The sequence below is a fragment of the Chiloscyllium plagiosum genome, chromosome 15 (assembly GCF_004010195.1).
Source record: "Chiloscyllium plagiosum isolate BGI_BamShark_2017 chromosome 15, ASM401019v2, whole genome shotgun sequence".
NCBI lineage: Eukaryota > Metazoa > Chordata > Chondrichthyes > Orectolobiformes > Hemiscylliidae > Chiloscyllium > Chiloscyllium plagiosum.
In genome coordinates this window covers 69,348,216-69,375,065 of record NC_057724.1, presented here as the reverse complement: position 1 = coordinate 69,375,065, position 26,850 = coordinate 69,348,216, and the positions used below count along the sequence as shown (strand labels likewise).

At 42.6% G+C, this 26,850-nt stretch overlaps 1 protein-coding gene across 2 annotated transcripts in view; it reads left to right on the top strand.

The window, feature by feature from the left end:
• Window positions 1–23,143, top strand: part of il1rapl2 (interleukin 1 receptor accessory protein-like 2) — a 1,022,943-nt gene extending 999,800 nt beyond the window's left edge. For both annotated transcript variants that reach the window (XM_043705153.1, XM_043705154.1), the window contains 2 exons: window positions 2,072–2,242; window positions 20,524–23,143. In XM_043705153.1, the coding sequence (XP_043561088.1) occupies window positions 2,072–2,242; window positions 20,524–21,230 (878 nt within the window). In that variant the 3' untranslated portion in view covers window positions 21,231–23,143. The remainder of the gene's footprint in view (window positions 1–2,071; window positions 2,243–20,523) is intronic.
• The last annotated feature ends 3,707 nt before the right edge of the window (window positions 23,144–26,850 follow it).

Below are 26,850 nucleotides of genomic sequence, written 5' to 3'. Positions count from 1 at the left end.
GGTATATGGATAGGTGCTTAAGCTAGGACAAATGTTCGGCACAACATCGTGGGCCGAAGGGCCTGTTCTGTACTATATTGTTCTATGTTCTAGTGGGTTCTTCTAATACGGACAGAAATTTAGAAGTTATGACTTATTTTGAATACTTGGCTGTGAGGTATCACCACGGGCACTTCTTTCAAGATTTGCAAGCTCCCATATCACCATTCAAGGTCAGAAGTCACATGACACCAGGTTATAGTCCAAAAGTTTATTTGAAAACACAAGCTTGATTGAAGCGCTTCCCTGCACTTCACCTGATGAAGGGACAGTGCTCCGAAAGCTTGTAATTTCAAATAAACCTGTTGGATTATAACCTGGTGTCATGTAACTTCTGACCTTGTTCACCCCAGTCCGACCCTGGTACCTCACTATTCAGTTTCTGTACACTAACGTTGGAGGCTTAATTTTTCAATCTGTTCAGGCAAGGAGTTAGATGGGGCCAAAACAGTTAGAAGACCATCCAGGTTTCCTGGCTCCATTCCCAACTTATGGAAAATGCAGGTTAGGAGTTTATAGGAAGGTCTTTGACTTGATTTGATTTATTGTTGTCACATACGCCTAGATACAGTGAAAAATGGTATTTTGTATGCTATACATGCAGATCACACCACACAAAATGCATCAGGGTAGTGAACAGATTGCAGAATACAGTGTTATAGCTGCAGAGAAGGTGCAGAGAGAGAGATCAATATTAACATTTGAGAGGTCCATTCAAAAGTCTGATAACAATGAAGAAGAAGCTGTTCTTGAATCTGCTGTTCCACGTATTCAAACTTCTATTTCTTCTGCTTGGCAGAAGAGGGCAGCGGAGAGTATAATCAGTGTGGGAGATATCTTTGATTATGTTGATTGCTTTCCTGATTCAGCGGGAAATATCAATGGAGTCACTGGATGGAAGGCTGGTTTGCACAGTGGATTGGTCTGTGTTCACCACTTTCTGTAGTTTCTTGTGATCTTGATCAGAGTAGTTGCCATATCACGCGGTGATGCACTCAGATAGGATGCTTTCTATGGTGCATCTCTAAATGCATTGGGGCATTAGCTGCTTTTGCGAAGGTTTTATAAAAATAAAGTTAGAGAGAGTCCTTCTGGGACCATGACCTAATCCAGAATGTCTCAGAGAAAAGGTGGCTGTCCCCTGGAGTGTTCATGGAAGATAGCTTGTTTATACTGTGGAGTTTACAATAGAAAGTAGACATTGAAATCATTGGACTGCTTTTAGTTTAGAGTTGATTTTTAGCCTAGAAATGCCAGATATTTAAAGTTTAAAGTTAAAGGAGACCTGACTGGGGTCAAAAGCAAGTATGGATTCTCCCATCGAAAGGAGAATAAGACAGTGCAGAGAAAGCAGTTTCCTTGGGGTAAATATTTAACTTGTGAAACTTAAGGTCCAGAGGGTTTGGTTAGAAATTCATTGAACGTCATTCGTTCACTGTCATTGGGTCAAGAAACTGGTACTCCCTTCCTAACATGGCTGTGGGTGCAACAGTTCAACAAACAGCTCACTACCACCCCCTCCAGGATAATTAGGGAAAGGCAAGCGATGGCCTATCTCGTGGTGCCTACATTCTATTGCTGTTTCTTTTTTGACAAGAAACCCCAATGCTGAGCTTCAAGTCATTAAATATCCCATTCCGATATTGAGATGCTTGTCATTGTCCAAGCCTATGTGACTGAGGGTCACATGCAATGTACGATTGATTGTTGCAGAATTTCACTTACTTTGGTAGAAGCCACAGGGTTTTATTTTAGGCTAAGCATGCACAAACCCAAGCAATCAAAAAGAAACTGATTCTGAATCAAATCTGTCCAAAGTAAAGCACTCTCTTGACCTGATGCAGTGGACATGGTTGAACTGCCATGGGCTGTTGTTCACCTGCAATAATGATAGCATTTTGCTTAACACCAGTCATGTGTTTCAATCTATCACAGTTAAATTATTGCTGCTGTGCCTTCTAGATTTAACATTGAAAGAGAGTTTTGACTCTGTCGTCATTTTAACAGTATTTTGTTTCTTTTATCATTCCAGATAATAAAGAGTATGATGCATATCTGTCATATACCAAAATTGACCCTGCCTCACTCACCCAGGAAAACAGGGAAGAAGAGCAATTTGCTTTGGAAATATTGCCAGATGTCTTGGAGAAGCACTATGGTTACAAACTATTCATTCCTGACAGGGATCTAATGCCAAGTGGAAGTAAGCAAACAAAATCTATTGATATTTTGGGTGACCCTAATACAGTACCGGAAACTCTGTAGGTCACTTCACATGTTGGAATATAAAGGCACAATCTTTCTCCCCCTTCCGACCATCAAATGTATTATCAGATTGCATAACTGGGTGAACACAAATTGATGCTTAATGAAGGGATGAAGGAAGAAGGGGGACATTTTCACACACTATCCTGTTAACAGCATTATTTAAATTTAATTAGCTTTAGCTTTCAGAATGGGAAAGAGCTTGACAGGAGCATTTATTATACGCCTTCAGATTAAAGTAAAGCACTTTAAGAAAGTCGAGGGATGATGCTATGTGTTTGCCTCCTTAAGGTCCCTTGTGGGTGATTTACATCCAGGAGGTAAGATGAAGGTGGGACACAGCATTCCCTCTGAATCACCTCACCTCATAAGGTTTAACAAAATCAATTGATGCAAAACTTTCGACCATCACAGTTTGTAACTGGAAGAGATGTGAAATCAGTCTCCTAATTCCTATCCTACTCCAGAGCTGCATTTTCCATAAAGGAATATGCTTCACCTACTTTAAGGTGTCAGCGATGGGGAAGAAGACACACACGACGCTTATCTTCATTAGCCAGGACACAGAATGTAGAAGCGAGAAAGTCTTATTACAACTGCAGCAGTGCTAAAAGGGGCACCCACCTTCTCAAGGCCAACTAGGACGGGCCATAAGTGTTGGCCCAGCTAGTGACACCCAGACCCATGAGTGAATAAATCAAAACGCAGCAGCATATACCTGGAATTAGAGGCAGTGTTTGCTGACACCAACAACTGCAGGCAACATCATATGCTTGCTCATTGGGAACGCACAGTTCCAAGCACTGATGTCAAAATGGTGATTTTACAATGTGACATTTTACACAAAAACGTTATGACATGTGAAGAGGGAAGAATGTATGGTTTTGAACCAGGCTTCAGTGGAGGGGATAGAGTCACAGGGAGACATCCTGGATCACATGGGAATTGGGCCCAGAAATCGGAATGAGGGGGCAGGATCAACAAGGAGAGCCCAAGGCCTGGGAGGGGTGACCCAAAGTGGACCCAGGAGCTGGGAGGAACTCTTCCTCTCTGTCTGACTCCTACACTTTTCCGTTTTATCCCCCCCCACCCCATTCCAATCACTCCATCTGACCCCGACCCAATTTCTCCCTCCTCCCCACTACAGCTGTATTCCTCCTGAAATCTGCACATGTGTGATTTAAAGCAATGCATAGGCCCCATGCATCAGCATCAATAAATGCGGCAGGAACTAAAAACCAGTGCAGTAGTGATGACCATTAAACTATATCAGATTCTTGTAAAAGTCTCATCTGCTCCTTAGGAAGGAAATCTGCCATCCTTACCTAGTCTGGCCTACATATGGCTCCAGAACTTCAACAATGTGATTTATTCTGAACCACTCTCATATCTCGTCTAGTAAGGTGTTAACCTACACCAACTTCTGCAAATCTCCAATGACTACCGCTTCCTTGTCTACTGGATTCTTTATCTGGGAGAATTTATTTCAGCATTTTAACTTTTTTTTTGCCTGGGTTAATTCACCTGCCTATTTCAATGCTCAGGTTGCAATATGGAACTGTTGAAGCAGTGTTCCAAATGGCAGGAGTTGCAACATGATGTGGAATCTGAATGTGTATGTGTAACACAGCACAGTCACAAGACAAGATAAGACTTGCACATGTGCACCAATAGCTGGCAAGAGAGAAAAAGGTCAACACAGTGAAAACAGAACGATCTGCCTGCCCTCAAAGAGAGAAACCATGCCAGCCATGGTGAACATTATATTTCTCCATGAGCTATATGACTGTGAGTGACACAAGAGAATCGTCAGAGGGGGTGCTTTGCTCTGTTGGAGGATGTCACTGGGCTTCCACTTTGGAAATGAGCCCCACTGTTCCAGACCTGTCATAAAAGTTGAAGTGTTTGAGATTCCTCAATTTACCTGATTTCCAGACTCAGGCTGATAGCAACCAGAGACCAGGTTTCTGCACTTAACTAGAATTACGATCATTACCTGTAATTAGACACTAGCAACAGGTAACCAGTTATAAACCATCACTACAAATTAACACTACAAATTAATACACTGGTAATCTTAAGAAAGTTTCTTTTTACACACACACACACTCACAAATGCACGCACGCACACGCACAGACATAAGTACATGCACATGGACACAAACACAGACATAGACACACACACAGACACAAACATACACGCACAAAAACATACATGCACACACCTACGTTCACACATACATTGAAAATAGGTTTTAACTGCAGAGAACAGAGAAACAGATCCTGTGTTGGTGGGGATCAAAACACTTCTCCCTGTAGAGTGTTCTTTGCCCTAAGCTATTCAGTTACCTGAGAACCAATCAACCAGGTGCTGCCAGGCAAAGATCTGTTGTCATTGATAACTAATCACCAGTCCATAAACCAATCAATTTCTTGTTGCAATTGATCTGTATCTGTGCATAGAATTTCTTGGCTCCAGTGCATCAGAAACTACTTAGAACAAAGAACAAAGAACCATTTTGCACAGGAACAGGCCCTTCGGCCCCTCCAAGCCTGTGCCGACACATTTTGCCCTTCCATACTAAAACTATCTTCACTTACACGATGCGTATCTCTCTATTCCCTTCATGTATTCATCCAGGTGCTTCTGGAGCGCTACTACTGTGTCTGCTTCCACCACCTCCTCTGACAGCGCATTCCAAGCACTCACCACCCTTTATGTGAAAAACTTGCCTCGCACATCTCTTTTAAACATCCCCCACTGAACAACTTTGAACCTGTGTCCTCTCCACCCTGGGAAAAAGCCTCATACTTTCCACTCTATCCATGCCACTCACAATCCTATAAACGTCTATCAGGTCGTACCTCAACCTCTGGCATTCCAGTGAAAACAAACCCAGTCTGTCCAACTTTCTTTACAGCTAAATTCCCGACATATGAGGCAACATCCTGGTAAACCTTTCCTGTACCCTCTCCAAAGCATCCACATCATTCTGATTGTGCGGTGACCAGAACTGTACGCAATATCTAAATTATTTACTTTAATTTTGTTAAAGCCTGGAAACCAACTGACAAGTCATTATAAATTTTTGACCATCTTAGCTCTCCATCACAGGGTAAGTGGCAGGAATTGCATACAAATAACAGTAATAGGACATTCTCAAACAAATGCAATTTTAACTAGCATTCTATAAAGCTGCTGCATACCTTGCCTATCCTTATACTCAATGCCCTCAATGTCCAGGAATAAAAGAATGACTAGGGTAGGAATAGGTCCAGTCAAGGATAGTAGTGGGAAGTTGCGTGTGGAGGCTGAAGAGATTGGGGAGACACTGAATGAATACTTTTCGTCAGTATTCACTCAGGAACAGGACATTGTTGCCGATGTGAGTACTGAGCCACAATTAATTAGAATGGACGGCTTTGAGGTACGTAGGGAAGAGGTGTTGGAAATTCTGGAAAGGGTGAAAATAGATGTCCCCTGGGCCTGATGGAATTTATCCTAGGATTCTCTGGGAAGCAAGGGAGGAGATTGCAGAGCCATTGGCCTTGATTCTTATGTCTTCGTTATCAACTGGAATAGTGCCAGAAGACTGGAGGATAGCAAATGTGGTTCCCTTGTTCAAGAAGGGGAGTAGGGATAACCCTAGTAACTATAGGCCGGTGAGTCTCACTTCTGTTGTGGGCAGTCTTAGAGAGAATTGTAAGGGATAGTATTTATGAACATCTGGATAGGAATAATGTGATCAAGGATAGTCAGCATTGAGTTGGAGGTTTGGATTGGGAGTTGGCTGGCTGGAAGAAGACAGAGGGTAGTAGTTGATAGCAGAGGTTCATCTTGGAGTGCTGTCACTAGCGGTGTTCCGCAAGGATCTGTTTTTGGACCATTGCTGTTTGTCATTTTTATAAATGACCTGGAGGAGGGGCTAGAAGGTTGGGTGAGCAAGTTTGCGGATGATACGAAAGTCGGTGGAGTTGTTGACAGTGAGGAAGGATGTGTCAGGTTACAGCGGGATATAGATAAGCTGCAGAGCTGGGCAGAAAGGTGGCAAATGGAGTTCAATGTAGCTAAGTGTGAGGTGATTCACTTTGGTAAGATTAACAAAAAGATAGGGTACTGGGCTAATGGTCAGATACTTGGTAGTGGGAATGCGCAGAGGGATCTTGGTGTCCATGAACACAGATCTCTGAAAGTTACCACCCAGGTAAATAGTGCGGTGAAGAAGGCATATGGCGTACTGGCATTTATTGGTAGAGGAATTGAGTTCTGGAGTCCTGAGGTCATGTTGCAGTTGTATAAGACTCTGGTGCGGCCGCATCTGGAGTATTGTGTGCAGTTTTGGTCGCCATACTATAGGAAGGATGTGGAGGCACTGGAACGGGTGCAGAGGAGGATTACCAGGATATTGCCTGGTATGGTAGGAAGATGGTATGAGGAAAGGCTGAGGCACTTGGGGCTGTTTTCATTGGAGAAAAGAAGGTTTAGGGGTGACTTGATAGAGGTGTACAAGATGATTAGGGGTTTAGATAGGGTTGACCATGAGAACCTTTTTCCACGTATGGCATCAGCTATTACGAGGGGGCATAGCTTTAAATTAAGGGGTGGTAGGTATAGGACAGATGTTAGGGGTAGATTCTTTACTCAGCGAGTCGTGATTTCATGAAATGCCCTGACAGTAGCAGTGGTGGACTCTCCCTCTTTATGGGCATTTAAACAGGCATTGGATAGGCAAATGGAGGATAATGGGCTAGTGTAGGTTAGGTGGGCTTGGATCGGTGTAACATCGAGGGCCAAAGGGCCTGTACTGCGCTGTATTTTTCTATGTTCTATGTACTATGTTCTTAATTAACTGCTTTTTAAAATAATGATATACATGACGCTTGCCATGAGTGTCAGGTGACTTTCTTTTTAAAATATGCAAAAATCTTTTAAAACATTGGTTTTAAAACAATTCTTCCCTGTTTCAATCCATAATTTTCAACATCATGAAAATAAAAGACACAGTCTCTATGTTCAGTCTACATCAGGTCTACCAACAGTGACATTGGAGAAAACTGCAAAACTTATTGAATGCTGCTGTACAAAATATTCTATGACTGATCCTGGTGCTTAGCTGCAGTGAAATGATGGGTGACGTTAGCTAGTTGTGTTGTGGATGACTTTATCAAAATGCCACCCTCTGTGATTAGCTCCGTTAGTTACTGCAAGAGCTTTGGGTCTTGCAGTATCACCTTTTCCAACATGATAATAAACCCTTTACACCCACAGTGACGCTGAATACTTACAACTACATTCATTTGTGGTATGATATTTGAATAACATTCCTGAGATGGACTACACTTTCCATTTTGTGAATCAAACTCCTTTCTTTGTTAGCACCTTCCTCATGCTACTCAAACATTTGAAGCAATGTGACACATCTTGTTTCATCGTTTGAAATTTACTGCTCCTTTATCAGTGGAAGTGAAAGATCTCAAGCAACCTGTTGGCTGTTTACAGCTTAGTTAATCCCACGCATAGTGCAGTTATGAACTTGTGGAATAACATAGTAGAAAAGGAAGAGATTAAGGGCTTGGGTTCTGTGCTGGCTTCCTCAAACGGTAATCTGCTCCTCCATTTATATGAAGAGCAGATTTCGCTAATAAGAGTCAGCACAGACATCAAGGGCCAATACTTTGTTCATCTTTCAAACACTTATCCTTTTTGGAAATTACTGCTGGGTCCATTTCCACTGGCTGTACTGACAGTGCACTCCAAATTCAAAGCCCACATCAGGAAAAAGATTATGTGTAATGATTACTTGTTACAGGAACAGGTAGAAAGAATGACAGGAACAACTTGATCTCATTCCTTCCCGCCATGGGAAGCCCTGATGCATTTACCAATAATGAGTGGCTTTGAAATGTGGTTGCTGTTGTTTTGTAGGCAAATATGACAGCCAGATTGGATGTAGCAATCTCCTAGAAATGCATGCCATAAAATATGGAAATATGTAGCGTACTCAAGAGAGGCTGATGTTTGTGTATACTATTTGTATTCTTTTAGTTTAAGCTGCATTTTCTGACGTGGCAACTGCACTCACCACCCATGCAATCATCATGTCTGTGAAATTACTGCTGGTGAGACGCAGTCTGTATCAAAAGACACTGTTTTTGCTGCCTTCTAATTACTGCCAGGGCTGGAGGGATAGGGAGGAGCTGTAGGGAGAGGCTGAAATAGGCAGAAGCTGGGTTGTTCCTGGAGTGTTGGAGATTCAGGGATAATTTTACAGAGATTTATAAAATCATGAGGGGCATGGTCAGGGTAATTAGACAAGGTCTTTTCCACAGGGTTAGAGAAGTCCAAAACCAGAGGTTTAGGGTGTGAGGGGAAAGATATAAGAGGCAACTTTTTCACGCAGAGGGTGGTGTGTGTATAGAATAAGGTGCAAGAGAAAGTGGTGCAGACTGGTACTATTACAACAATTGAAAGGCATCTGGTTGGGCTTATGAATAGATGGGTTTAGAGGGATATGGGCCAAATGCTGGTAAATGGGAGTGGTTTAATTTAGGATATCTGGTCAGCTTGGACGAGTTGGGCCAAAGGGTCTGTTCTTGTGCTGTACATCTCTATGGCTCTCTGGCTATCCCACTTTCAACCCCTCACTGCACAGCTCATCACCTTGTTCTTCATCTCTCCAATCAGCCTGGTCACCACCCCACTCCAATCCTTGTCTGCCTCAATCCTCCTGAGACTCAGAAACCTCACTCACACCATGAGAGGAGGCAAGCCAGCCAGCCAGCAAGGTGGTGAGGTATTGTTTGCAGTGTCAATTTCTCCCTCTTCAAGGTGGAACTCAAGAGTTAGGATATTCCCAACATTCTGTCCCCTGGCATCCACAAACTGTATACTCACAGTGTAGGGGGTGGTGGTGGGTGGGGGGTGGGGGAGGGAGAGGGTGCTGGACACGAGACCACTACCTCTTGAAGTTGGGTATGGCACTGCGGGGAACACACTAAGCCAGGTAGGTCAGAAGTCCTGACCCTTGGTCCATTGTCCCAGATCCAACAGTTGTGTCCAATGTTACCTAATCCTCACCCCAAGTCATACAATCATAGAGATGTATAACATGGAAACAGACTCTTCGGTCCAACCCGTCCATGCCGACCAGGTATCCCAACCCAATCTAGTCCCACCTGCCAGCACCCGGCCCAATCCCTCCAAATCCTTCCTATTCATATACCCATCTAAATGCCTCTTAAATGTTGCAATTGTACCAGCCTCCACCACTTCCTCTGGCAGCTCATTCCATACACGTACCACCCTCTGAGTGAAAAAGTTGCTCCTTAGGTCCCTTTTATATCTTTCCCATCTCACCCTAAACCTATACCCTCCAGTTCTGGACTCCCCGGCCCCAGGGAAAAGACTTTGACTATTTATCCTATCCATGCCCCTCATAATTTTGTCAACCTCTATAAGGTCACCCCTCAGCCTCTGACGCTCCAGGAAAAACAGCCCCAGCCTGTTCAGCCTCTCCCTATAACTCAAATCTTCCAACCCTGGCAACATCCTTGTAAATCTTTCCCCATTTTACAAATCCTGCCAACCTACCAAATTCCTCTATACCCTGAAATTCTCTCTATGGCCCTCTCTTTTCTCTGCCTCCCTATTTTCAGTAACTCATCCCCATATCTCCATGCACTACCACCTTCCATACCCACTCAGTTAGCTCCACTGTGTCCAGACCTCAAGAGAGCTATAACAAATTTGGTAAATCTTTATTGAACTGACAATATTATTAGAATCTCAAAGATTTACCTAATCCTTATAATACATGCTTGACTAGCATCCAAAACTGGCAGATGGATTCCTTTCAACAAATACAGCTGTCAAGGTAAAAGCACTTTTATGTATTTTGTTGATTAAATGAACACTTAATTGGAATATGGATTTTGAATGATTCTTTATTTAACTTGACGATATTATTAGAATCTCAAAGAATCCTGTATTATGAGATCCAACTGAATGATCTATCAGCAGGCCCTGCTGAACTGAATCCATTTATAGGGTTTGAAACTCTGCCATGCAGGTATAAGTCAAGAATCTTTTGCACAAAGATTCGACAAAATCTCCAGAGCCTTTGAAGTAATTGAAAGTACTCAGCAATCTGTTCATGCTTACAAACAGGAGGAATGACTCTTGAGTTGTTGAACACTGATTAAGACTAACTCAGGATGAACAATTTGCAAGTCAAAACTAAATGTCAGTATTGTTTGATACAAAAGTACAATTTAGCTACTGGATGATGTACTTTAGTGCATCCGAGATCTTTCCACATTAACAACGCTAGTCAGTTTAATGGTCACTTTCACTTTTAAGAATTGTGTCAAATCGTCAATCACTGTGATTTAATATCATGAGACATTGCATTATGATTAAACTTTTAGTATTGTGTGACATATGAATTTGGCAACACCTCTTGAACTTTATTGTTAAACATTTTCCAACTCCAGATGGGTTTCCCCCACATGCCACCACTAGAAGCTACTCCAAATTCATCAAACATGTGAGGGATTAAGGTGTCCACTTTCACTGGTAACTAGTAATGTGAGGACCATTGTGTGTAGACTCGCAATCCTCCTGCTTTCACAAATCATTAAAGATTGCCAGTGACTGGGTTGAGATCAACATTTCTGCATATGAGGCCTACTCCTGTATTTATGAGTTAGCCTGATGTGCGTTTGCCCATCTAGGAGAGGGAAAATCTGGCACTGTCGAGACTCTCTGTGTAGAATTTTAAAGTGGTCCCTCTCAACACTGTTTTTCAGTAAGAGGGAAATCTCACAAGTCTATGTAATAGATGGTTGCATGGTAGCATGTGCCAGGGTCCTGGGTTCGATTCCACCCATCGGTGACTGTCTGTGTCTGCATGAGTTTCCTCCAGGTGCTGCAGTTTCCTCTCACAGTCCAAGTGGATTGGCTGTGCTAAATTACCCTGCAGTGTTTGGGATGTGTCAGTTCAGTGTGCGAGCCATGGGAGGTGCAGGGTTACAGGGAGTAGGGGTTTGGGCCTGGGTGGGATGTTGTTTGGAGGGGCACTGTGGACTTGTTGGGCTGAATGGTCTGTCCCCATACTGTAGGAATTCTGTAGTAATACTCTTAATCTATGCGAGAAAATTGATGTAAGTTGGCCTGTGGGCGGCACGGTGGCACAGTGGTTAGCACTGCTGCCTCACAGCACCAGAGACCCGGGTTCCATTCCCGCCTCAGGCGACTGACTGTGTGGAGTTTGCACATTCTCCCCGTGTCTGCATGGGTTTCCTCCAGGTGCTCCGGTTTCCTCCCACTTTCCAAAAATGTGCATGTTAGGTGAATTGGCCATGCTAAATTGCCCCTAGTGTTAGGTAAGGGGTAAATGTAGGGGTATGGGTGGGTTGCGCTTCGGCAGGTCGGTGTGGACTTGTTGGGCCGGAGGGCCTGTTTCCACACTGTAACGTAATCTAAATCTAATCTAATTTATGTCTCTTGCCTTCTCCTGTTGGAGTTCTCTGCTTGTTTATACCCTTCTTATAAGACAGCTGCATATGATCAAACCCTTTACTGTCTGCCATCTTGGGAGTGGGAACGCATATCCCATCACTCGATGAGATAAAGGACCTTCACTGAGCTGCCTGTCTGCTTTTATGTTCCACATCCCAATCTATTTTTCATAGTGAAGTTGCTTCTGCAGGTTAACATCCTTTCTACGGACCACTGAAGCAGCTTGGTAATAGTAACAGCTCTTCTATAAGAAGCACCAAACAAGTGGAGGACACTGGAAAGTCACGCATCAATAGTGATTTCCAATGTCATTACTGGTGCAGATGTCTTAAAGCCTTAGCTCAATCTCCAATGGAATTGACATTAACACAGTGAATAAGCTGTGTGCTGAGTTGCAGTATTTCGCAGCACATCATTTCCAAAGAACTTGAAGATTTTTTTGGACATTTATAAATAAAGAATGGATGACATCTTGACATAGGAACATTGCATCCCAGCTGGATGCCTGTGATTAAAATAACTTGAATCCAAACGCTATCAGAATTATTAATCACAGCAATCTGAAACGTTGACTGTTTATATTTTTTTTACTTTTAACTTTCCTTTGGAAATAATTAATATCTGCTCGATCTATCTTTCAGACAGTAATTTTTTAAATGGACATCACTACAGAGCTGTGTGATTCATTATTCTGAAAATGATAGTTCATGCTTGTGGTTAACTTCTACAAATTAAAGCTGACAGATAGCTCTGCCGTAAAATGCTACAAAGTCCCTTCTAATGGTTTAGCCACTGCCCATATATCTGATGTCTAGTTCCCTTCAGTGCAATAGGGACATATGTAATCCTGATATTTTATATGTTCTCAATATTAAACTTCTAAAACTCATTGTCGGAACCATTTATGCCTGAGCGATGCATAAATATGAAATGGCTTTCCCGGTAAAACACTTGCCTTTGAGTCTGAATCCTAGCGTAGAATTTCCTACCGCAGAAAGCCGTCAAGGCCAAACATTGCATGATTTCAGGAAGGAGCTAGATACAGCACTTGATGTGAAGGGGATCAAAGGATATGGGAGAAAACTGGGAGTAGAGTATAGATTTGAATGATCAGCCAAGATCGAAAGGCCAAATGCCTTACTCATGCTCCTATTTTCTGTGTTTTTTTATATTTCTACTTCTGAGAATTGGGTATATAACCCAGGTTGTCAATCCAGTACAAAACTGACAAACTGCTGCACTGTAAAATGAGCTATCAACTCAAAGCACCATCTACCCCTTTAGTTGGAAACTTATGACCTCGAGGTTCTATTCAAAGGAGTACAATAAAATACTCCTTGGTGTTCTGCCAGTGCTTATCCTGATACTTCAAGAGTGAGTACACTTCAAAAGGTTGTCATTGGCTACAAAGCATGTTGGGATGTGATAGTGCTGTGACAGGTGCTATAAAATACGAATCCTTTTTATATTTGCAGTGGATTCTTCCCTCCCTTTGAACAGCACTCCTCACCTTGTGTGTCATGCACAGGCATTAATGTTGCCTCAAGGACACAGCCTACAGTGTAGAACAGTGCCCAGATTTTTGTACCTGCAATTAATCACTCAGTAAGTTTTCATCCTTTGGTGACTTATCAAGAGATGGCAAAGGATTTCCCACAGGGAAAAATAAATTACCTGAGTTCCCTCCTGTAACATTTCCAGGCAGAGGGTTTTGGTTCATTGACATAGAACCAAGAGCACAATACCTGCATTTCTTCTTGAATAAAGGTTTTTGTGAGAGCTGACAGAGGGAAACACAGACGTTTGTAAATAATAAAGACATTTGCTTAAAGGAAAAAAATCAAAAATGACAAGCCGCTTGGTTTTTAGCTATTGCTTATGCTTGTTGAACCTATCCAGAAATATTCCCCTATTCATTTGGAAATGTAGAACTTCTTTTTGTCAAATCTTTTCATCTTACATTCATCAGGATAATTTGCAAGAATACCAATATAAGGGGAAAACCAATATTCATACTGTATGAAAGGAGTCTGCTGATTCATTGACAAGCGAACTCCAATTGCTTGAGGTGTTGCCATGAGGAAAACAGCAGTTAATGATAATTTACTGTTAACTGCCAAGCTTTGTTAGACTTCAGACCAGCAGTTTGGATCTGATTGGTCAGGGTATAGCCTTGGGAAATTAATCAGTGAAAGGCTGTCTCCTATAGTCACTTCTGCTATAACATGGTATTCCATTCTTGTACAATCCCATATTGTAAGAAAAATCACATAATAGCAGCACCATTTAAAAAAATGCAGCCAGAATCACATTATAACCAATGTACGCTTTAAAGGTTCGTGCTTTAAAAACAGTATCCTCAATTCGTCAGTCATATTATTGTGAGTTCACATTAATGAAACATGTGTTATAGCAGAACAACCTGTACTGCTCCTCGGATGCTGCCTGAACTTCTGTGCTCTTCCAGCACCATTAATCCAGAATCTGTATTTTGTCATGTTGAAACAGCTACAATACATTCACACATTCTTTCTCTCTGCAAGGAATAAGTCTCTGTGCATTAATATATGTGGTTCCTAGTAATTTTCCCCCTCTCTGATGTGCCACAATGCCTTCTGGTTATTCTGCAAGTATTTATTTAATACCCTGCCCATGGGTCTGTTTCCATGTCTAAATCTCATTTTTTTAGAATTGTAGAGTACCTACAGTGCAGATAGAGGCAATTTGGCCCATCGGGTCTGCACTGGCCCTCTGAAGACCATCCCACCAGACCCACCCCCTACACTATCCCCATAAACCCACATTTAGCAAAACCAATCCACATAACCTTCACATCTTTGGACTGTGGGAAGAATCCAGAGCACCCTGAGGAAAGCCATGGAGACAACAAGAGAACGTGCAAATTCCACACAGTAAGTCACCTGAAATTGAACCTGGGTCCCTGGCACTGTTTGGCAGCAGTGCTAATCATTGGTACTTAATCAGTTCTCACTCTCCTTTTACCATCCTTTTACTATTTATGTATCTGTATAAGATTTAATTATTCTTCTTTATGTTCGAGACCAAGTATGATTGTAACTCGGTCTGCCAGGTAGACTTCTAGAATGTGGGTTCCGTTATTGTAAATGGTCACACAGCCAAGCCATAGCTTTCAGGGAAGTGAAGAAACAGCTATCATCCTCTAAAGTGTTGGTGCACTATGATCCCAAGCGATACCTGGTATTGAAATGTGATGCCTCCCTATGCTGAATTGGGATAGTATTAGCTCATATGACATTAGCTCAATGTCATATGCATCCAAGACTTTGGCTAATGCAGAGTGTAAAATGCCCAGATAGAAAAGGAAGGTTGGTGGTCATACTTGGAGCTGAAAATGTGTTGCTGGAAAAGCGCAGCAGGTCAGGCAGCATCCAGGGAACAGGAGTGCTGAGTTCGAGGGATTTGACTGAGACAAAGTGGGGGGAGGGGAAATGAGGAAACTGGAGAAATCTGAGTTCATACTTGGAGTCAAGAAGTTCTACCAATACCTTACGGACATAAATTTACCAAGTATTCTGGGAGTGTACGTATTATAAAAGATGTGCTCAGTTTTCCATTGAGTCCCCATGTTTGACGAATGAACACAGTGCACATCCAGCCAATTTGAATGGGTGTCCACAAGGAGTAAGAACATTGAGCCCATGAAAGGACCTGCACAGTCAATGTGTAACCAAATCCAGGGTTTACCCAGTCATTCCGTTGCTCGGTTGACTTAAGGAGTACAAGGCAGTGCTGCCCATAGCTTCAGGCTGAATTCAACTCTAATACTAAGTGATTACACTTATAAGTTGGAATGCCATCTGGGAGATGTAGAGCTGTGTCTTACCGGCAGATACACCACCAGTAACACCAGTACTGAAAGAGTTTGTAATGGTTTTACATTTTCTGGACACACTTCCGGTCATGCTGACAATATCAGACTTTGGAAGCAGGAGGACCTGATCCTGGAAAAACTGAAACAGCTGGTGGTGATGGCAGAAATCAAAATGCCGTCACAAACCGAACTGAAACCTTTTAGGACCCGGGGGACAGGATTGCAGCAGAGGACGGCATATCAATATGGGGACAAAAGTCATTGTTCCGAGAAAAGGTCGCCACCAGATACTGGCTGAACTCCACTAGGATCATCCAGGGGTTTCCAAAATGAAGATGTTGGTGAGGCATTATGCCTGATGGCCAGGATTGGATGCAGACATCACCGTGTTGGAGGGCAAGTGCCCAGAGTGCCAACAAGGACAAAAATTATCACCAGCAGCTCCCCCACATTCAAGGGAATGACTGGGTAAACCCCGCATTTGGTTACTCATTGACTGTGCAGGTCCTTTCATGGGCTCATTTTTCCCAGTCCTTATGGGCACCCACTCAAAATGGCTGGATGTGCACAGCATTCATTCGTCAAACATGGGTCTCAATAGAAAACTGAGCATATCTTTTGTAATACATACAAAGATAGTTGGTAACAGATACTGGGCCATCGTTTACCAGCAGGAATATTCCTGAAGTCAAATGGGATTCGTCATATTAGGACAGCTCCATACCTTCCATCATCCAATGGTCTGGCAGAAAGAGCAGACTTAAACAGCCTACAGGTTGACTCGATATCAAACTGTCCCGGTTCCTATTTGATTATAATAGGACCAACCCACATGCAACTACAGGGATAGTTCCAGCAGACTTGCTAATGTGGAGAAGACTCCACATCAGTTTAAACCTGATTTCCTGGACCTGGGGTGGAGGATGAAACACCCATGCCAAGCACAAGAATTCGCAAAGTGAGACAGACAGTTGCTTCAGGTAACAAAGTTTTGGTGTAGGAACCAAGGAATGGTACTGCATGGATAAGGGGCATGGTCACTGTGAGGTCAGGTCCAGTGATGTATAAAGTTTGGGTTGGTGTGACAGTCCTGAACAAGCACATGGACCACTTGAAAGCTGCAACCTCACAAACGATGCAGGAACAAAGCATGCCCGGCTCCTCAACAACCTCCCTGACAGTTCTGGAACCTTTGGGTTCTCCCTGTCCGTCAAATGTTGAAGATACCTCGGAATCTGAGACGGACATGGTAGATGTCACCACCTCAATGCCACTGCCACCTAAAGAGGAGAATGAATTTCTTCTGAGATGCTCTGGGTCCAAGAGGAGAGCTACTGAGCATTACACACTGTCTGTACCAGAGCCGGAGTTGGCGGAACATGACCTGGCACTAAACCACCCCAGGAGTAGCTACAAAAAATAACCAGTCTGTGTCCTCCAACTCAAAAGGGGATGTAATGATTGCAACAAAGTCAGCCAGTTGGACCTCATAGAATATGAGTTCCGTGATTGGGGCTGTTAATCTGGTCCAATCAGGGAGCTCTGGCTGACAGATAAGAACAGCAGTGTTAGACATCCTGCTCAGTATGAGAGCTGGCTCTGAGTGAGCTGGATCAGTGTCAAGGACTCTCCACATGTAAATAAAGGGTGGCATGGTGACTGGATACTGGCCTCGGTGGAATTATTTCACCAGTATTTTCTCATAATCCCTCTTTGCTTCTCCGATTTGCTTTCTGTTTTCTCCCTTCTACTGGTTACAGCACTGCATCAAATGCAATTTCCACCTGCCAACAGTCTTAAGCACAACGTTTCTTCTTAATTTTCATTTCCATCTCTGTTTTTATCCAGGGAAGCTCCAGATTAGTTTGCCCCACTCTCCCTTTGCAGGAACTGTATCTGAGCCAGCTTACCTTTTAAAGTTATTTAGCTTCTTTGATCATTGTCCTGCCAACCTTTGGGTCCAGTTTATCCAGTCCCGCTCTGTTGTTGTCCCATGGAAGTTGTAGCTCCCCCAGTTAATTAGTCTTATCCTGGTTTGTATGTTGTCCTTGTTCACCATCATCTGAAACCTTACAATACAATGATCATTGCCCCCTTAATGTTCAATGACACCTGACTTACTGGCCCACCTCATTCCCAAGGAACCAGATATAGCAATGCCTCATTTCCTGTTGAATTTGACACATTTGACTGCTGTGTGAATTTCTCCTGAACGCAATCTAAGAAAATATTTGTCCCTTGCTGCCCTAAATGCTACCACTATCTCAGTTTTTATTCGGATGTTAAAAATACCCCAATTATAAATACCCTATAATGCTTGTACCTCACAGTACTTTCATTGCACATTTGTTCTTCTACATCCTTCCCACTAATTGATGGTGTGTTTCTTAGCTGTAGCCAAATTGGTTCTTAACTGGGAGAAAGTGAGGACTGCAGATGCTGGAGATCAGAGTCAAAATGTGTGGTGCTTAGAAAAGCACAGCCAGTCAGGCAGCATCCATGGAGCAGGACACTAGACATTTCGAGCATAAGGTCTTGCCTAATGAAGACCTTATGCTCAAACGCCAATTCTCTTGCTTCTTGGATGCTGCCTGACCAGCTGTGTTTTTCCAGCACCACCCTTTTTGACGCTGATTCTATGCTTGAACTGTCTTGGAGCTCTTCCCTATCCAATACTACAATAAATAACTAATTTCACCAGCTTTTCTCATTTTCTGACTTCCCTAACTTTCCTGAAAGCCCTGTAACCAGGGATGTTCAACATCCAATTCTGTTGCTAAGTCGGTATGATAGCCACAACGTCATATTTCCATATGACAATCTATGCCTATAACTTACCACATTATGTATGTGAATGCATAGAGTGTAGTAAATAGAATGCTTGCCTGATTTAGAACATTTTGAACTTCTTCTTTACTCTGTTCAACTCTACTTATTAACATACCAAATTGTAGAGCTCTCCTGTATTTTGTGCAGCTAGGTATTTGTCTTTAATATTCTCTCTTGGTTCTTACACCCATGAAGAATTAGTTTAAACTCTGAATTGAGTTAGTTTAGGATACTATAAATATCCCAAAATATCTGATAACCACGGTAGTAATAGGAGGAAAGGTCTTGTAACAGTTTCTATCTGCCAAAGTAATTAACAAACATATGGGACTGAAGGCAGGCATGTTACCGCGAGTCAAGAGCATGGTGCTGGAAAAGCACAGCAGGTCAGGCAGCATCCGAGGAGCAGCAGAATCGCCATTTCGGGCATAAGAAACATTGATTCTCCTTTGATATATTTTGGGATGTTTATAGTATCCTAAACTAACTCAATTCAGAGTTTAAACTAATTCTTCATGGGTGTAAGAACCAAGAGAGAATATTAAAGAAGCAGGAGAATTGACGTTTTGAGCATAAGCCCTTCATCATGAAAGACCTCATGCTTGAAATGTCTAGTGTCCTGCTCCTCGGATGCTGCCTGACCAGCTGTGCTTTTCCAGCACCACACTCTCGACTCTGATCTCCAGCATCTGCAGTCCGCACTTTCTCCTATGTTACCTGGAGTTGATGGCCTGGATCCAAGAGTTTTACAAGAATTCACTGCAGAGAGAAAGTTCCAGATCAAAATGTTCCAGACCTGACTGGATTCTGGGAGGAGTCCATCAAATTGGAAAAGGGAAGGAGACAGAAAGCAGGAAACTATGGACTGGTTAGCCTAACATCTGGGAAAATGGTTCCCCATGGCACCTTCAATGATCACAGATTATATAGCATTTGCCCGATCACCTCTCTGTCCTAACACACATTTCAGGTGAAATACCATTTGACTCACAGAATCCCTACAGTGTTGAAAACAGGCCATTTGGCCCAACAAGTCCACACTGACCCTCCAAAGAATAACCCACCCAGACCCATTACACTACATTTACTTCTGATTATTGCACCTAACCTGCACATCCCTGAACGCTATGGGCAATTTAGCATGGCCAATTCATCTAACATGACAAATCTTTGGATTGTGGGAGGAAACCGGAGCACCCAGAGGAAACCCACGCAGACACAGGGAGAATGTGCATACTCCAGACGGACTGTTGCCCAAGGGGGTAATCAAACCCAGGTCCCTGGTGCTCTGAGGCAGCGGTGCTAACCACTGAGCCACCATGCCGCACTGATGAGACCAAACACATACTGGGTGACTGCTATGTGGAACACCTCCTCTCTGTTAATAGGAATGACCCAAACCTTCCAGTTGTTTGTCCTTTCAATAAATCACCTTGATCCCGTTTCTGTCTGGGGCCTGTTGCAATGTTCAAATGAAGCACAGCACAAGTTGAAAGAACAGCACCTAATTTTCTCTGAGTGTACAATGATTGTTCTCCACTTTCCTTCCATTTCTGCACCTCCCCACTCCCACCAACAGCGTTGTCTTGCTCATGTCTTGTCTACTTTGCTTCTGGTAAAGAAGACCCATTTTCTTCATTCATATCATAATTTGCACTCATTTTACATCTCTATTTCTCTTTCACCACAATTAACAAACCCTTTGTCTTTTGCCTGGAAATGTAATGGAGGGAAGTTCAATTGAGGCATTCGAGAAGGTATCGAATGATGATTTGGGTAGAACTGATGTGTGGCAGGATAGGGAAAATGCACATGATTGGCAGTAGTCAATAGAAACGGGGCTGGCATATTGGTGCCAAATAGCCTCCATCTGAGTCATCACAATTCCGTGATTATTTTTCCAGATCCCTAACAGGCATTTGGTGGTTTACAACATTACACAGTCCCCATTGCATTGAAATGATGTGCAGGATTGGATCTTTTCTTTAATAACCACCTTCTCTTTCTCAATCCGCAGCCTACATTGAAGATTTGACAAGGTCTGTTGATCAAAGTCGGAGACTGATTATCGTGTTGACACCAGACTACGTTATAAGGCGTGGGTGGAGCATTTTCCAGCTAGAAAACAGGCTGCATAACATGCTGGTAACTGGAGAGATCAAAGTTATATTGATTGAATGCCCCGATGTGGAAGGAATAATCAACTACCATGAAATTGAAGCCTTAAAAGATACTATAAAACTCCTATCTGTCATCAAGTGGTGTGGCCCAAAATGTAACAAACTTAATTCCAAGTTTTGGAAGAAGGTTCAGTATGAGATGCCCATCAAGAAAAAGGAGCCGCTTGCTCGAGGCCAGGTTCTAGATGCAGGTGAACAGGGTATTTTCGGAGAACTGCAGACTGTCTCAACTGTTTCAATGGCAGCAAACTCTGCCACAGTCACATCTTCCCAGCCAGATGTCCCGCCAAACTTCCACAAAGCGGATCATATGCAATTGAGGCACTACTGCCGAACTTATGAATATGACATTTCACCCGCGGCAGTGCCCATTACCTCTATAAGCAATCAACACACTTACTGCAATATTCCAATGACCCTCATCAATGGACAGGCACCACAGATCATTATCACTAGAGACCCGTCCCTTCGGGACTGTCCAGTTAGCAATGAGCGTCTGCCAATGTCTTCACGAGAGATTGGTATCACGAGTGATATCTGGTAGGGACTTGGGCAATTTCCCCACTTCCCAGTGCGTTTCGATCCAAGCTGTGTAAACGCTTGCAAAAAAATTATGCGAAAGAACGCCAATCTAAAACTAAACTCACAAGCCACAGAGAGTTCTGCTGTGTTGCAATATCCTAGAGCATCTTTTAGACATTGTACATGTGAGCTTGTATATCTTAAGGAGACTGTCAGCCCTTGTTACAGAATGGCTTTGACCTTCTTCTGCCCAAACTTGCCAAATCCGAATCAAATATTTGCTGTTTTGAGTAGGCTACTCTGTCTTTAGGATTAGCAGAATGGCTGCATTTCTATTAAGTGAAATTTGGGACTCTCTCCTTGACCAGGCTGTGGGGTCAACTGTACATTTTGAAATTGAGATTGATACATTTTTTTCATTTGGCATGGGTTACAGAATCAAGATGGATAGATGGATACAGATCAGCCATGATCGAACTGAATGGTAGAACAGGCTTGAGGAGCTGAATAGCCTCCTTCTGTGCCTATCCTCCCCGTCATTCAGTGTCTGCTGGACATATGTTGTTAGAAAAGTGAGCACATTAGATATTCATGTCTTCAATTCCATTTTGCATTCGGCCAAGCATGTGCTTCACAGATGGTGAGAAAATACTGATTTCAATGGGAAAGACCTCTCTCCTGAAGCATGTGAGGACCTCAATCAGCCATGAACTCCAAACAGAATCGAAGGAAAACCACAGATAAGTCATGACCCTGGAATTTGTTGAGATGAGGAACTGTTGAGATGAGCAGTGGTTAAACATAGTCCACAGGATGCAGCTGTTTTGGGGGATGGCAGCCTCTTAGAGCCAGGCTGAGATCCCTTGCACAAGTACCAGATGATTTCCACCAAGTGTTCTATGTCCTGCTTTCCCCAGGATTGCTTTCATTTACCATGGAGTGAGATTAACAGCCCAGTAATCTCAGCACACAGCAGTTAACACACGACACTTTGAGAGGCAAGGATCAACGTAGTTGGTGTTTTTTTTTAAATTTAACTTCATTATTGCTTGTAAACAGTAGCATGGTGCTTGTATTCTTTTATTTGGCAGTATTTACCATAAGAGATAAACTCCCCAGCACTCCATGACATTGAAAGTACAAATGAGGGAGGTCAGGTGTAAAAGAATGTGTCTGCACAGGGAATGTAACGCTGATAGTTCACATGTGTGGAATAAAATACAATTGTAGTGGGCACATCAACAAGCAACCTGTTATGAAATGTGTTCGCACTTACAAGAAATCCATATGCACAGGATCAATCACTGTTTTAAAAAATAAGCACATTGAATGCAAAGAATCTTTTCCCCCGCACTGCAAAAAGCATGTTTATTTCAAGTCAGTGTTACATTACATTTAGGCCAGATAGTTTGGACCTTTTCAACTTATGAGTGTGTTACATCAAGGAAATGACTAGCTTAACCACTGATGGGAAATGAGTTAGTTTATAATTAATGAGAGATGGCTGCATCTTGATCTATTTGTCTGTTCTCTTCGAGGAGGCTCTGTTTTCAAATGGTGCATGTTTCAAGCTTCTAACAAGGTCTTACAGCTGGGTTGCCACAGCAGGTTGATGAATTGGCTTGGCCGCCAACAAACAGTTAGACAGGGTTGCCCCTTTACTGGGCTGTGTAGTCATAACACCTACTGCCGCAATAACTCTCAGGCCTGCCTTGTGAAGTAACTTTTAGTTGTTTGAATACTGCGTGAGAAAACATTTTAACTCATTCATGGGATGTGAGCATGATTGACGAGGTCAGCATTTTGTTGCCCATCCCTAAATTCCCTTGGTAAGGTGGTGGTGAGCTGAATGGCAAACCTCTTATGTAATGGTGTAGAGGAGCCGGTGTTGGACGGGGGTAGACAAAGTTAAAAATCACACAACACCAGGTTATAGTCCAAAAGGTTTATTTGGAAGTTCTAGCTTTCGAAGCACTGCTCCTTCATCAGGTAGCTGTGGGACATATAACACAGAATTTAGAGCAAAAGATCACAGTGTCATGCAACTAAAATGACATATTGAACAAACCTAGATTGCTGTTAAGTCTTTCATCTTTTAAAATGGATTGCAGGTTTTGGTAAATTTCTTTCAAGTCACATTCCCAAGATAACGTAAGGTTTTATTAAAAAAAGGGGAATTGAAAAAAAAATGTTCAGTCAAATTGATAGTGAAACATGGCATTCCCTTGAAATCAACAATGCTAGAAATGTTTAAACAAAGGAAGTCTTGCATTTATTTAGTGCCTTTTACAACTTTGGCATGTCCCAAAGCAACTTCTGAAGTACTTTTGAGGTGCAATCAGTGTTGTGACATGGGTAATTTACACACAAGAATGTTTTCAAAACAGCAATGAAATAACAGCCTATTAGTATGATCTTGTCATGATGACGAATGGCTAAATGTTGCCCAAGATACTAAGGTAAATTCTGCTTCAAAAACAGTGCTGTGAATTTTCTCTGTCCACCTGAGAATGAAAATGGGGTCTCATCTGAAAGATGGCGCTGTTGATGATGCAGCATTTCCACAATACTGTTCTAGTGTATGTAAACTAACAACACAATTTATGGTACGATATACTCAAAGATGCAGAATTTGTTTTTGAGCTCACCTTAGATGCACGGGTGTTGTGGTTTTGTGGATCGTCTGGCCCTACAATAGATTTAGGCCATACATGTGCGTTGAGTGGGGGAGAGAAGATCTCAGTGATTCACAAAGTTTGGAACCTCACTCCCAAGCCTTTATTGGCTGTCCAGACTGTTGCAAGAGGCCAGGAAATGGTTTTGATTCCTGTCATGGCAGATGGTGAAATTGGAAATGTAAGAATTGGTAATTGAATGTGCCCATGTGATTGTTTCTTTTTTCTTTAGAAAAATCTGGTTCACTAAACCCCTTCACGGAAAAAAAATTCTTTACCTGTTCTGGCTCGCACGTGACTCCAGACCCCGCAGCAATGTGGCTGATTCTTAACTACCCTCTCAAATGGCCCTATAGCAAGCTACTCAATTCAAGGGACTGGACATAAATGCAGGGCCAGCCAGCAATACCAACATCCTATGAATGAATTGCTTAAAAATTATTTTTCAACGCTATCCATTTTGAAACTTATGAATGGTAGACCTGAATCCAACCTTTGTCACAATCATTGTGCTCTTTAACAATTGTTTTGTTTTTAATTGAAAATTGGTGACTGAAAACCTACTGAATTCTGCTGTGTCAGACACTTCTTTTTAACAGATACAGTCAATCTCTGATGAGTATTGGGTAAATCAAGATTAATCAAAGAGAACTGCTTTCATTATGTCCGTTCGGAAAGGTTTATTTCCGCTGCTTTAGTTGTGGAGGATTGGTATCACTTTGAAGTCTACATCACAAGAACAGGAATAGTCTCAATCAGCTACTCCCAACTCAGATAGTATTTCAAGCAGTGTGTTTGACTGAGAAGCTTTCTGCCAGGACTCTGCCCTCTAATACACAGGTCCAGCACATTTGGTCATCACATTTCAGGCATCTTTTAAATGCTGTTGACTCTGCAGTTAATTGCAGTAAAATTGGCACAAAATGTTCCCATTAAAATTTTCAGTGGCTATAAGCCCGGAGTCAGAGGCTGACTTTAATCTAAAGTCTTTTTTGTTGCAGCAATGAGAGTGTAGACATGTTGAGTGTCAATCTGGAATTTGGGTGGGGAATATGTTATTTGGGCAAGAAATTGCTCTGCAGATCATTTTTCACCTGCTGGTCTTGCCTGCAATTGTTGCAATGTTCACTCGAATTTCTCTTTTTTTTATTCCATCAATAAATGAGTAAAAGCAAGAGAGAATGTTTCCAGTACTGGGCTACCCACAACAACCAGCCAGTGTGAGATAATGTAAGTGGAAAAGGCTGGAGATACTCTAGTGGCTGCCGGAGGGGCAGAAAAGCAACAAAATGAGGATCGATTTGATATTTCTCAATTGGGAGTGCAGGCTTTCTACCTTCCCACAGAGCCTCCCCCTTCTCTCACACCCAATACCCCTGATGCTGATGGAAAATCCAGCATGGTGGGCTAGGATAGGCAAAGCAACATCACCATGCCAGGTCTCCAGTCATACAGATGGTGAGTATGTGGCACAATTGGCTGCTCATTCACAAAGAAACAAAGAAGACAGGAGCAGGAGTCGCCCATTCACCCCTTCGATCATCCAACTTGGCCCCCGTTTCCATTTTTCTCCCCATTCCTTGAGCACTGAGAACTATATCTCGCTCATCCCTGAAAACATTCAATGTTTTGGGCTCGACTGTTTTCTGTGGTGGAGAATTCCTCAGGCTCACCACTCTCAGGGTAAAACAATTCCTCCTCAGCTCAGTCCTAAATGTGTCCTTAGACAATGACATCCTGCTTCCGTCCTCTCTGGTCATCAGGAACATCGTTCCTGCTTGTACCCTGCCTAGTCCTGTTAAATTCAGCTCAGATGGACAACTGAATGTCCTCACACCACATCTCCAGTAATACAATGGCAGGCAGGTGGCAAAACCGACAACCCATCCATTATTCTTAGTTCACCAATGAAGGCACTATATAAGCTTGGTAAACACCCAGTGGCCAGCTACTTTTCATTGCCGGCTACGTTGGTTTTGGTTATCAGATGCAAAATACTTTGCACCAACTAGAACAAAATGGCATAAGGGTGTTAAAAATGGGTCTTGCTGGGGAATGATGGCTGAATGGAATTGCTGATTCTGCTGGGCAAAGTGTGCAGCCTCTTTGTGGTTTTTAATGATATTTCTTCCTTTTTTTTGGACGTTTAATGAATAATTAGCACTGATTCTGAGAGCAGAGGCCTTCACAATTTCAGTCATGACTGTGACGTTATCCTTCTGGCATACAACATCTTGGCCCAATATGCCAATTCTCAGAACTAGCAAATTATTTATTCATACCATGGTCGGACCTATGACACTGCGTAAGTGTAGCTACAACAAAAGGTCAGCACTATATCATTTTCTTGTATTAACTCAAGAGTTGCAAAAGCTGACTATATTGTAGCACCAAAAAGCAGGCAGAAGGTTGGAAGGAAAGAAGGGAAAGGATTTGAGATAGATCTGAGCTGAAGATTAGCCTCCTTCCCAGCAGACCTCCAGAAATTGAGCATCCAAAGATTGATTGGATGCACAGAGTGGGCAGAGAGTGGGATAAAGTAGACTATCTCCGGTTCTGTTAACCTCCGTCATTCCATCAAAACGAAAGCATAAAAGACAGGCCAACTATTCAAGGGCATCATGCCAGAACCTACTGGTAATACCAGCATTTTCTGGTTTCTATTTCAGATTTCAACATCTGCAACATGTAACTTTTGTCATATTGTTAAATGAAGTTAGTTATACAAATTGTGGGCAGGCAACTTTCTTCACTTTTCCTGATGAAGGGCTTATGCCCAAAACGTCGATCCTCCTGCTTCTCGGATGCTGGCTGACCTGCTGTGCTTTTCCAGCACCACATTCTCGACTCTGATCTCCAGCATCCGCAGCTCTCATGTTCTCCTAACTTCCGTCACTTGCCCACCTCTCCCAAGCACCAGTAGCCATGATCAAAAAATGAAAATTTTGGGCTATCTATCAATATGCA